Source organism: Dryas octopetala, chromosome 8, assembly GCF_963921425.1.
Source record: "Dryas octopetala chromosome 8, drDryOcto1.1, whole genome shotgun sequence".
Lineage (NCBI taxonomy): Eukaryota > Viridiplantae > Streptophyta > Magnoliopsida > Rosales > Rosaceae > Dryas > Dryas octopetala.
In genome coordinates, this window is record NC_141373.1 from 19,709,028 (window position 1) to 19,722,429 (window position 13,402).

Here is a 13,402-nt window from a genome sequence, read left to right on the forward strand (position 1 = left end):
TACTGGAGCTTATCCATGTCTTGGCTCGAGAGCCCTGCATTGAAGATCAATCAAGCTCGTCGCATTGTTATGCTGTTTTGCAATGGTTGCGTGTTTTCCCTAATCACGTTACCAAGAAACTATTGATATATGTATTTGGAGAGTACTTGAAAACTCCCAAATATTACATTATCGAAAAAGTGAGTAATCATAAAATTCGTCAATTTATTGAAATAAAAATCAAGAATCTTCTATGATTAGGGCCTTAGTTCCTGCCCCCATTATAGAGGACATCCGGAGCTTATCTAATGGCCTTTCGTTCAGGCATTCCCACAGACGGCGCTATTTGTTGGGGCATAATTTCTCACATGGTGACAATTTGCCAACAATAATATTTCCTGGTGATTTTGAGAAGCCCGAATTCCATCTTTGATCGTCGTCCACGAAATCTGATGGGGGGTGTACCTGCCAAAAACACTTTGATGCCAAAGTAAAATTTCATCAGATAATCTCATTTCCTCCTCTTTGGAGGTAATTATAGGCTGATCATGCCTTGTTCTTCCCCTATCTTTCTCCTCCCCTTACCCATTAAATTGGTATTAATCATGGCTTTAATAAAGAGATTTTTGTGGGATTCGCTTGTTGTGGTGGTAATCACCCACTTTCAGCCTTCATTAATCATATTTATCACGTGTTAATTAGCTTTTCTTGCTTAGTGGCTCATGATCTAGCTAGGATCATCCTTTGTTAAGCCCGATTGGTTTAACATAGCATTTTCTGGCCCAAAATGATTTGCCCCAATTTATATTGGCTTATTTTGTTATGTTTGATCCATGTGATTACTTTGGATCCCACATTACCATTCTTGGAGTGAATTCCGACAAAACAAACATCTAAACCTTTTGGAATGAAATGTTAAGATTCTTTATTTTATATATATATTTTTGTGTACAAAATAAAAGGAGAAAGACAAGACAAAATAATAGTAAGCTTATGTGAGCTTGAGTTGGGGATGAACAAATATTAAAGCCTATAAAGGAGTATAGATTGTAGAACATGATAAGTATGATGATAGACAACTCAACCTTGTCTGTCAAACCTTTACTATGAACATCTACACAAGAACACGTGTAAAGACAATTTCTTCAACATCTATACTCTATATGAGTAATCACACATAAGAAGTCTTCCTTAACTGTATCAACAAAATAGAGACAACTGGAGAAGTAGATGAAGAAGATGTCAGATGGTGGGATAACTTAACAGAGGAAAAATATGAAGGAATAACACAAACACTGGAAGACAATAACTGAGTACTATTTTCAAGTACAAAGTTTATAGCTGAACAATAAAGCCAAATTCTTCAAAATTCAGGAAAGGACAAACAAGGGACCACTAGGGCCACATTTGTCCACTAGCAAAGGGTAAAAATGTCTAAATGGACCTTAGAGGAAAGAGAATCTCAAAATAGATCTTATAACATGTTTACTAATTCGTAATCGGAATCAAAATAAAGAATTGGATTTCGATTACGGATTACGGATTACGGATTACTCTTAAGTTTACTAATTATATGAGAATAAAAACATAAGTGAGGCCCACATGAAATTAGAAATTCAACTCCTTATTTTGGAGGAATTTGATTCTTGGGTGGGAGGTTGTAATCCAATTATTTATTTTGGAGAAATTCAATTCCTTATTTTTTTTTTATTATACCCTCACATTATTAACTAGCATATAAAATAATTTATTTAAAACAAGGGCATTACATTAGAGGAAACCACCCTACTAAATACGATATGTGATTAAAAAGTGAATTGCTCCACGTTTCCAAGCTGACTGGCCTTATCTATTCTGGCCACACGGATCTGTATCTCCTATTCCATGCTTAAAAACCCACCGACAATAGTCGCTTTGCAAATTAGGGAAATTACAGTTCAAGCAATTGTTTGCACATTTCAGTTGAGAAGTCATGTTCAAATTAACCAGAACCAGGTATTTAAGTGACCAAATTATCCTCACCCTTCTTTTTTATTCTCTTTGCTCCACCAGCTTCCCCTACCTTCATTCTCTACAAAGCACATGACACCAGCACAATGCTTTCTTGCAAAACCCAGTTGGTGAATCTGTAAGACTGCTTTTTACTTTGCTAGTATGCTTGTTATAGGTTCTCTGCTTGATGAGTCTTCTTCAAGTGCGCAAGTTTTCAAGTTTTGTTTTTGGTCTCTGCTTTGGCTGATCTGGTTTCGGTTAAGTAGGCAGTTATAGTTCGCTGATGGTTTATTGATATGTAAATGTGTTTCTTCTGGGTTGCCTACTTGCCTTAGCTTTTATTACTCATATGTGATTGCAATTGGAGCTCTTTTTCATCTGGGTGTGTTTACAAAATGATGGAGAGGGTAAGGAATATCAATTGGGACTCATTTGTCCAATTAAGGTCTTTCTACAAAAGGGTTTTAAATTTTGGCAATGAGATGATGAAGGGTCATTGCAAGATCTTGGTTTTTCAAACTTTCAATGGAATAGTTGCAATTGGCTCATTGATGTCCTTTGCTGTAGCCATGGCATGTGCATATTTGTATTTGTTTCCTGGTGTTCCCCCAGTAGTTCATAGTTATGGAGTTTCCAGTTCCAGTAGTTCTGTTGAAAACTGCAATGTTTATGAAGGAAGATGGGTTCCAGATGAAAGTTACCCTTTGTACAATGCTTCCCAATGTCCATTTGCAGAACGCGGATTTAATTGCTTGGCTAATGGGCGGACAGATAGGGGTTATGCTAAATGGAGGTGGAAGCCAAAGAATTGTGATATTCCAAGATTTAATGTGCGTACTGTCCTTGAAAAACTTCGTGGGAAACGGGTTGTTTTTGTTGGTGACTCATTAAGTAGAACACAGTGGGAATCTTTGATATGTTTACTCATGACAGGGGTGGAGGATAAGAAGAGTGTGTATGAAGTGAATGGGAATGAAATCACCAAGCGGATTAGATTTTTATCTGTGCGGTTTAGTTCATATAATCTCAGAATTGACTTTTACCGGTCAGTTTTCCTAGTGCAGCCTGCTCCAGTGCCAATGCGAGCACCAAAGAGGGTTAAGTCGACACTTAGAGTTGACAAGTTGGATGACATTAGCAAAGATTGGATTGATTCTGATTTTTTGATTTTCAATTCAGGGCACTGGTGGACACCAAGTAAACTTTTTGAAATGTGAGTTTCCTAGTCTTCTGAACATTGTCTTTCATAAATCATGCGTTCGGTGTATAGCCTACTTTTCTGTTATTATTATGGAATGCTTTCTGATATCTGATGTCAACAATATATACAAAGTGGCTTGACTTGCTTCGTGATTCTATTTTGTATGTTCTCTTAATTTACCCCCCTACATTCAGTTCCATAATCCTCAGCATTAAGTGCTTGTGCATCATGCGTTCATGCTCCATGCTTCTTGGTATTGATGTTGACATGAAATGTAATGCATAAAATGGATTTTAACTTATTCATTAACTAAAAGAGAGGGTTTTAAAGGCCTATGCATGTTACTTAAATATTCATAAAATGGTTCACAGGCCTTCTGCATGTTAGCTTGCACTAACAAGGTCAAGTTTCCCATGAAAGTTAGAAAATCCCTTAGTACTGATGTGGCCCAGGTCTTGGTTGAAGTTTCTTGATGATGCAAACTCCATTTCTGTTATGATTCTTGTATAATTGTAGATCAGTATGTTTGCATGATACTTTAAATTAACTCGTAAATTTCATTTACAAGTGCCATAATGCATCTGGTGTGGATTTTTCTGCTTATGCTTAGCCATCAATAGAAATTTCATCAGTTGAGGGAAGGTGTACATATATAATCTAAATACGTATTATGTGATAAATAATGGGTAGAACATGCATAAATGAAGGTTGCATTAAAATTGCCGTTTAGGTGTACTCAACTTCTTTTGTGTACTCTCCATTTTCCTCTCTCGCTAATCAAACTAGTGACCCATTTGACATTGGTTGTTACACAAAGACAAACAGACCATAGAAGGATCGGCTTACTCAACTTCTTAATTACAGTACCTTCTACCACGAAGATATTATTGCCCCAGTGGACAATTGGCGAAAAGATTTGCGGCCTGTACTTGTGTTATCCCAATGGAAATTTTTTTCGTTCGCTCCCCTTCACCTATTCATGTGTTTGTGATTGTGTGTGCGAGTGCAGGTGCTTGCAAGTTAGGGCTTCCTAAGTTAAGATGATAGGCTTCTGTTATTATTTTCTGTTTTCCTTCCTCATCAACCAGTATCTGAAATTATGTTGTATGTACCTGCAATATATTTGAATGATTATGCTTTTTTGTCGTACGGGGCTTCTCAAGCAGCTTTCCATGAGTTTGCATACATAAAACTTTGAATTTAAACCTTTGTTTGGAAAGGGACTTTCAGAAATGTATTTTTGGATTGCTTCTAACCATTTTCCTTCAACAAAGTTTGGAATGCCAAGTCTAACTTTTTATCAGACAGGGGCTGCTATTTTCAGGTAGGTAAAGCACTGAAGCTTGGAATGCCAATTACCAGCGCCTTCAAAACAGCTTTAAACACATGGGCATCTTGGGTTGAGACCATGATCGACACAAATAGAACACTTGTGTTCTTCAGGACTTTTGAGTCATCGCATTGGAGGTGCGCTATGTAGTTAATTATTTGGTGTTTCTTTAATACGTGGAATAAAAAAAGATTGAAATATTCTCATTATAGTGGGGCTGGTGGTTTTACTAAAAAGTAAATGAGCAATACCTAACCTCTTGATATAACAAGAAATTGATTATTGCTCCTTTATGTTCAAGAACTCGTATATACCAAGACAAAGTCTTATCCATTGTAGAAAATTACATGTTATATATAAGTATATAACAATATACAAGCATATATTTTTTTAAATATATTAACAAACCAAATCCTATAGAACTTCTTAAGGCTGCTGGAGCTCAGTTGCATCTAGCTTTACCAAATCTATTTTCTGTGGCAATGTATTTGAATTTAGTTGGTTTATATGTGTATAAGTTATCATGAAAACATTAATTACATTTTTTAAGTTCCCTTTTGAAATTTGTTATTTTGCTGCATCTGTAGACACTTCCTATTCCCATTAGAGCATTTTATAGTTTTAGGCTTTTTGTGACCCTCCATGTTAATTTGTTATTTATGTCTTGTGAATATAATTTTCCATCCATGTTAGTACTCTATAGTTGTATTTTAATATAGTTCTATATCATAAAACTGAAGTTTTGCTAAAAGAATCCTCATGGAACTTGACAAAGAAAAATAAACATTTGGTTGAATTTGGTTTGGTTTTTGGGGTACTCTTGGATAAACAAGAAATTCCAAGTCTTTATGGCCTCAATTTGTTCTAGACTTCTAGTTACTGGTTAATCGTGGAAATGCACAGTTTGATTGGCTGGTCTTAAGCAATCCAACTTGTTATCTATAATTTGTCCTATTTTCTTCTTTATAAAAGCTAAATCTTTTACATTGCAATAATTTTTAATTATTCATCATCAACTATTGTTCCTGACTTAATGCAAAGCTTAACTGCTAGTAATATTTGTATATGCAACAGTGGTCGAAACCGTAATTCTTGCAAAGTGACTCGACTTCCTTGGTCAAGCTCCTGGGGAAGAGAGCGAAGCCCAATTTCAGATGTCATTATAAAGGTTGTGAGGAAAATGACGGTTCCTGTGAAAATTCTGCATGTCACACCTATGGGAGCATTCCGTAGTGATGGACATGTGGGTACTTGGAGCGATAATCCATCGGTTCCTGATTGCAGCCACTGGTGCCTTCCTGGTGTACCTGATATGTGGAATGAAATTCTCTTGGCATATATGCTACCTGGTAATGGTGTTTCCCTTCAATGAACTACAAATTTGTGAATATGCTTCCTTCTTTTGCTCTTTGCATCAATGAGTACCTCTAGTTTCACACTGTTTTCGGAACAGCAGAAACATTAAAGAATGAGAGAAATCCAGCCTTTCTGATTTGAGTTTTTACCTATTCAGGAAATTTGTTTAATTGTTTGTCTTTTGTTGTACTATCATTTTTTCAGTCACTGTAACAACTACCGTTCAAACCATTGGGACTTGAGATGAAGCTGCCTTACTGTAATATAATGGTTCACGAGGCGTAGTAGTTGAAGAGTATATAAGTTGTAATTTGTATGCAAACTAGTGCTTGTAAAGTCCATTGGTTTCAGCTTTACTTTTAAAGTGAAATAGAAGTTTTTATACATTGTCCAAATTTACTCGGCTAGCAAGTTGTAGAGGCAATTGACCAAAAAATAAAAAGGCAAGTTTTAGAGGCTTCTAAATTGCTTTGCTAGCTGTTTGCTGTTCTATGATAGATAAACTTAAACTGTAAATTAAATTACCAAAACATACATATAGTGTCTCCACTATATGGAGAAAGGACCTCTACCCCCAGGAAGAAAGCTCTCTTCTTTGCCAACTCTACCCCACTACCAAGAGTTAGATTTTGTTTTCGCGGGTAGTTAAAATCCTAGATTGACACATGACCCACCACTACCACACATGACACATGACCCACAAAAAATGTAATGGTGATGCTCACCACCTTTACTAGGCAGTGAGCAAATTTGCTCTCAAAATAATAGGTTTTCCATGATACTTGGTACGCAAATCTTGATACGAAAAGCATTTGATTAAGTTTGAATTGATGGTGATGAGTCCAAGTAATACTTCACTAAAAATATATTGTCATAATTTTAATGTCTTTTTAAAATATATATATATATATATAATGTTGTAATTTGGCTTGGCTCCAAGTTGGCTGAGTTTCTTATTTCTTAAAATAGAGTGATTACTTTTTCGAATCAGAACAAGGATTTATTAGATGCAATTGCAGCTATTTTCCCTAACACACTCTTATTGCTATCATCACTTGACTGCTAATTTGGCTTTCAAGTATAGGTCATTAAGCCGCATGCAAAGGTGTTTAGTGAACATCTTTTGTATGTCTTTATGAAAGTTTGATATGCTCCTACTCCAATTTCTTTTCAAAAGTATATGGATGTTTTGACTCATGACGATGGTTTTAACTTTCCAACGGAAACGTTATAGGGATATGTCAAAGGGAAACTTCAAGTAAAGTATATTTTATGAACCTTTCTTAGACTAAGATTGGTAGTGATTTAAGATATTTAATTAAGTCATTTTCTTTTTCTTTTTTGACGGCTTTATGTTAAGTTTTAATTCCATAATTTTGGGCTCTGCCCAAAATCTCGGAGTTAAAACCTAATATGCAGCCTCTACAAAGCTCACTTTACACCCTAAGAGGGGAAATACCCTTCAAATCGAGGTATGACTTTATTATGAATTAAAATGATCTTCTTATAAATTAAAAATTTTCTTATAAATTTTAAAACATTCCCGGTTTCTATCTAAAAACTTTTTTCTACTGCCCACTTAGGCTCGGCCCAAAACCCATTAATTTTGGCTATGTTGTGAATCAAACATGAGACCTCATGGAACAAACTTCAACTCTCAACCAACTGAGCTGACTAGTTTATTTGTCTAACTGGTGAATCATAACATATTTAATAGGTTTTTCGTTTGTATATTCTAATAAATTATTAATATGCTTATTAAGTTATTATATAATACTATAATCATATAATGTTAGTAAATAGTAATAGTGTAAACTGTGTAATACTATAAATAATAAACTTTTAAAATTATGTACAACATTACAAATTTACAACTATAGTTATTAAAGTTATTATAATAAACTTTTATAATACAGCTATAATTAAAGTTAGTAAACCACAATCACTCATTAATTCAACGATCTGAACCGTTCATTTTATAAGTTGATAGTCAAATATCATCCTTACAAAAAATCGGCCAAATAGGAATTTTTTTTACCTGTTCGAATGTACGATTATCATTAGAAAAACCACGATTATTCATTAATTCAACCACCGTTACGTCACTTTTACATCTTCGATTGAGCTAATTTTTTGCAAGAATTCTCTTTGAGTGGGGAACTAAAGTTTGAACAGTTCGGATCGTTGAAATCACGATCGATATGTGAGCTTCTACATATAAATACACTTGAAGAGTATAATTCTAATAACTTTCCCGTTGAAACCTTGTCGTTTCCATAATTATGAAGACCACAACGTGATTTCAACAATCTGACCCATTCATAGTCAAAGATCATCCTTACAAAAAATTGGCCAAATCGAAATTCAATTATCCATTCGATCATCATTATAAAAACCACAATCGTTCATTCATTCGATCACCGTTATGTCACTTTATATCTCTGATTGATCTGATTTTTTGCACGAATTATCTTTGTGTAACGACCCGACCCAAAGTTGACTTTTAAAATAAATGGGCTTTCGATTTTGACTTTGGGTCCGTTAGATAGGTTTCGATCCCACGATTTTATAGACACATAGCACGCGTCGATCCGAGTTACAGTTTGAAAGATATGGGCGTTTGAAGCGAGGGGCGATTTCGTAAAATTGGACAAATTGGGTTTAAAAATCAGATCTTTCTAGAATTTTCTCTCTCTCTAGAAGGTTCTCTCTCTCTTCTTTTTATTCCTCTCTCCCCGTGCTCTCACTCTGGCTCGCGCGCACCTCTCTCTCGCTGCAACTGTGCAGCCGCCACTGTCACCGGCGCGTGGCGGCGCGTCCGGCCGTGGCTGACGACGGGACCGGCCCAGATCTCCTCGCCGTCCCTCCCTCCCTCTTCCTTTCCCTGGCATCGGTTCAGCCTATGCATTCCCCAAACCAGAAACCCAGTTTAGGCCGGTTGTAGCTCCGGTGGTGACGCGGGGATTCCGGCGGTTTCGCAACCCAGCTCTGGCCCAGAAAGCTCCCTCTCGTCGAACCCGTCACGATGGTACCCTCCGATCGTCCATCGGAGTTCGCACGACGGCGAATCGACCACTCAAGGTCGGCGGCTTCCGCCGCCGATTCCGGCGTTTCCGGCGAGATTTGGCCCTCGATCCAGTTATGAGAAATGATCCTCTAGGTATGGGCTTTCTTTCCCCTTGCTCTTGCGTGTCAATTTTGAGAATTTGGAGATCGAAATTTTTAGGGCTTGAATCCATTTCGGGTTTACCTTGAATTGAGCATAGTTAAATGAATTCTGAGTTGTTTTTGGTCCAATTGAAGTGCCTAGGTTGATTGGGGTTGATTTTAGTTGAAAAACCAAATTTTTAGGACTTGTCGCCGCTGCCTCCGCCACTTGTGGCGGCGGGTCAGCGGTTATTTGTCCCTTTTTGCCCAAATTGAACTCCTAGGAGACCCTCGGAGGTTGTTTAGAGAATTCTGTGAAATTTCTGTATATATTGAAGTTGGTTGTCTGGTCCTAACAGGTACACGGGCTCGAGAAATCTCATTCCCGATGCCGTTATGCTGCCGGATTTGGTATCCGAGCAGTGGAACTGTGATTGATGCTTATTGGATTGTATTGTAGAGTACTGTTATTGAATGGTCTGTTTTGTGTGATTGTTGCTTTATGTTAGGAAGACTAAGGGTAGGATTGGATCATGAGAGTGAATTGATGAGCATCTGAGGTTAAGGAAATAAATTTGGAATTTTAGAGTTTGTCTTAAGGATAATTGTTGAATTAGGAAAGAAATGTTTATTGTCGAAGTAAATAAATGATGATTAGGCGATTATTATATCGATTTGATCGAATTGAGTATGGAGAAAGTATTGGTATGATTTGAGTGACAAACAAGTGAAGAGTCGTGAATAGGAATCAATCTTGGAAAGGTCTCGGTGTAGTTCGGAGTAAACAGTGAGTGGGTTTGATAAGGAGAATTTAGAAAAGAATATTTAAAGACTGCTGTGTAAATGCACGTGTTGACCGGTCGAGCCTGCCTGTGTAAGATGCACGGGATTGTGGCCAGGATACGAGCCTGCTTGTGCGGAGAGACCCCTCCGTACGAGATTGTGGCCAGGATACGGTTCTGCTCTTACAGAATGACCTCTATGTGCGAGATTATGGCTAGGATTTGAGCCCGCCCGAGTGCGGGATTGTGGCCAGGACATTGTCTACAATACAGGTACGAGAAGGATGTGAGTTTTGAGAATAAGTGTTTCGAGATATCAGCTTCCAAGGGTAAATTCAGTACAGAGTTTGATTTACGGTTGAGGGGATTTTAAAATTGTTTTGAAAGAGAAGATTTTTGAAAGTAATTATAAAGCTGGAGGATTTCCAAGAAACGAAGTGTGTGAAATTAGATAGATGGTTGTTTGGTTGCTTATATTGCATTTGTTTGCTAGGACTTGGTAAAGTCTAGGCTTGAATCGTGAGGATGGAAGTGATAGTGTCTATGCATTGAGGTTATTAATTAGGACGTGAATAATTGAAGTTGAGCTTAATGGTTGATGATTAGACAATTGATTTGTCAGAGTATAATTATTGATGGAATATTAGGTGATTGAAGAATTTCGGACTTATGAAGATTAATTAGTTGCGCCTTGGATTTATTGCGAATAATTTGTGGATTGTAAATTGAGATAACTGACAAAAGTATTTTGAGGCCTTGTGATTTCTTATCACGGGGTTATTTGTTTGAATGACCCGGTGCACCATGGATATGGTGCAGTGTGTTTAATTGTGTTTTTGCAGGTTAAGCAGGCTGAGAAAGCAGTGGGGAGAAGACGATGCAGTGGGACCCAGAGAGATTTATTTAATTGTTTTTACTAAGTGGTTTGTTTAAAATGTTTTTGACAGAATTATATTTACTTACGTTGTTGTGTTTGGCTCAAAAGTAAGAGAAAACAGATTTAACAGTTTGATGTTCAGTATTTTCATGGCTCGAGGTTTGAGGCGTTTCAAATGGTATCAGAGCAAGACCCGGCCGGAAGTGTGTGGATTGCAAGACCCAGGGACCAATACCCTGAGTGGGCGGCTGCGCGAGGCAGTGGCGAGCTACCAGGTGAGGAGAAGTGAGTGATCCCACACTGCCCGGGTGAGGAATGGTGATGTTACAGGAAGTTTGAGGAAATCAGTTGAGAAAGAAAATGATTTTCAAGTGATTTCAGAAAAATATTTTATTTGAGCCATGAAAATGTTTGAGAAAGTTTTGAGAAATGTCTCCTGCACTGCCATCGTCTCTCTGCTTCTCAGCAAGTTCAGGAAAGTTGGAAGTTTGAGACTTAGTATGAGGTTTGAAGTTAGAGAAGTTGGAAGGTTGAGTAAGTTTATTAATAAGAGATCAGAGGGTCAATCAGAGTGACGCAACGGAAGCGTGGTGAGACTTAAACAAATCACCTTGACAAGTGACTAACAGATGGATTAGCGAGATACGACATATAAAGAAATATTTTACTTTGGTTCAGTCTCATGGTTGAATCGTTCATTGGTGGAACTGACTTAGAAACTTGAGAGGAGTTATGAGTTGGGCATCACTTGTCTGTTACAATATATGCAAAATTTCGAGGACGAAATTTTTGTAAGGGGGGAAGATTGTAACGACCCGACCCAAAGTTGACTTTTAAAATAAATGGGCTTTCGATTTTGACTTTGGGTCCGTTAGATAGGTTTCGATCCCACGATTTTATAGACACGTAGCACGCGTCGATCCGAGTTACAGTTTGAAAGATATGGGCGTTTGAAGCGAGGGGCGATTTCGTAAAATTGGACAAATTGGGTTTAAAAATCAGATCTTTCTAGAATTTTCTCTCTCTCTAGAAGGTTCTCTCTCTCTTCTTTTTATTCCTCTCTCCCCGTGCTCTCACTCTGGCTCGCGCGCACCTCTCTCTCGCTGCAACTGTGCAGCCGCCACTGTCACCGGCGCGTGGCGGCGCGTCCGGCCGTGGCTGACGACGGGACCGGCCCAGATCTCCTCGCCGTCCCTCCCTCCCTCTTCCTTTCCCTGGCATCGGTTCAGCCTATGCATTCCCCAAACCAGAAACCCAGTTTAGGCCGGTTGTAGCTCCGGTGGTGACGTGGGGATTCCGGCGGTTTCGCAACCCAGCTCTGGCCCAGAAAGCTCCCTCTCGTCGAACCCGTCACGATGGTACCCTCCGATCGTCCATCGGAGTTCGCACGACGGCGAATCGACCACTCAAGGCCGGCGGCTTCCGCCGCCGATTCCGGCGTTTCCGGCGAGATTTGGCCCTCGATCCAGTTATGAGAAATGATCCTCTAGGTATGGGCTTTCTTTCCCCTTGCTCTTGCGTGTCAATTTTGAGAATTTGGAGATCGAAATTTTTAGGGCTTGAATCCATTTCGGGTTTACCTTGAATTGAGCATAGTTAAATGAATTCTGAGTTGTTTTTGGTCCAATTGAAGTGCCTAGGTTGATTGGGGTTGATTTTAGTTGAAAAACCAAATTTTTAGGACTTGTCGCCGCTGCCACCACTGCCTCCGCCACTTGTGGCGGCGGGTCAGCGGTTATTTGTCCCTTTTTGCCCAAATTGAACTCCTAGGAGACCCTCGGAGGTTGTTTAGAGAATTCTGTGAAATTTCTGTATATATTGAAGTTGGTTGTCTGGTCCTAACAGGTACACGGGCTCGAGAAATCTCATTCCCGATGCCGTTATGCTGCCGGATTTGGTATCCGAGCAGTGGAACTGTGATTGATGCTTATTGGATTGTATTGTAGAGTACTGTTATTGAATGGTCTGTTTTGTGTGATTGTTGCTTTATGTTAGGAAGACTAAGGGTAGGATTGGATCATGAGAGTGAATTGATGAGCATCTGAGGTTAAGGAAATAAATTTGGAATTTTAGAGTTTGTCTTAAGGATAATTGTTGAATTAGGAAAGAAATGTTTATTGTCGAAGTAAATAAATGATGATTAGGCGATTATTATATCGATTTGATCGAATTGAGTATGGAGAAAGTATTGGTATGATTTGAGTGACAAACAAGTGAAGAGTCGTGAATAGGAATCAATCTTGGAAAGGTTTCGGTGTAGTTCGGAGTAAACAGTGAGTGGGTTTGATAAGGAGAATTTAGAAAAGAATATTTAAAGACTGCTGTGTAAATGCACGTGTTGACCGGTCGAGCCTGCCTGTGTAAGATGCACGGGATTGTGACCCATCGGAGTTCACCTTAAAGTTTTTTTTGTCCCAGTTTACCACCTGTAGCTTCCATATGTGTCTCATTTTACTTTGTTTTGTCAATAACTCTGTTAAACATGCTGATGTGGCACGCAGAATGTGTGCCACGTGTCACATATTTTCTTTTATTTTCAGATTTTTAAATTTTTACGGACTCGTCTTGACTAGTACTAATTCACTATAAGGTGAAATTACCAATTTGCCTTATGAGAAAAAATTTGGAAAGTCTAAATTTATTTCTAAAAAATCAAAATAAATTTTCCTCTATTAAATAAATTCTAGAATTTCTATAAAGTCTCGGAAAAATTCTCAAAAAAATTTTAGAAATTACCA

At 38.1% G+C, this 13,402-nt stretch overlaps 1 protein-coding gene across 2 annotated transcripts; it reads left to right on the forward strand.

The window, feature by feature from the left end:
* The first annotated feature begins 1,813 nt into the window (after positions 1-1,813).
* Positions 1,814-6,240, forward strand: LOC147277849 (protein trichome berefringence-like 7). 2 transcript variants are annotated; one of them, XM_086255468.1, is made up of 4 exons: positions 1,814-3,184; positions 4,481-4,639; positions 5,577-5,851; positions 6,063-6,240. In XM_086255468.1, exons 1-4 carry the CDS (start codon positions 2,367-2,369, stop codon positions 6,098-6,100), a joined length of 1,290 nt encoding a protein of 429 aa, XP_086111594.1. In that variant the 5' UTR covers positions 1,814-2,366; the 3' UTR covers positions 6,101-6,240. The 2 variants fall into 2 exon arrangements, with proteins under 2 accessions (XP_086111594.1, XP_086111595.1); XM_086255469.1 differs by having other exon boundaries at positions 1,816-3,184; positions 5,577-6,240.
* The last annotated feature ends 7,162 nt before the right edge of the window (positions 6,241-13,402 follow it).

What these genes read in the sequence shown, in the direction of transcription:
- LOC147277849 (XM_086255468.1), top strand. Translation starts at nt 2,367, where the DNA reads ATGATGGAGAGGGTAAGGAATATCAATTGGGACTCATTTGTCCAATTA. An exon ending in CCAAGTAAACTTTTTGAAAT is followed by an intron (nt 3,185 to 4,480) that starts GTGAGTTTCCTA and finishes TTTATCAGACAG; the next exon opens with GGGCTGCTATTTTCAGGTAG. An exon ending in CTTGGCATATATGCTACCTG is followed by an intron (nt 5,852 to 6,062) that starts GTAATGGTGTTT and finishes TCATTTTTTCAG; the next exon opens with TCACTGTAACAACTACCGTT.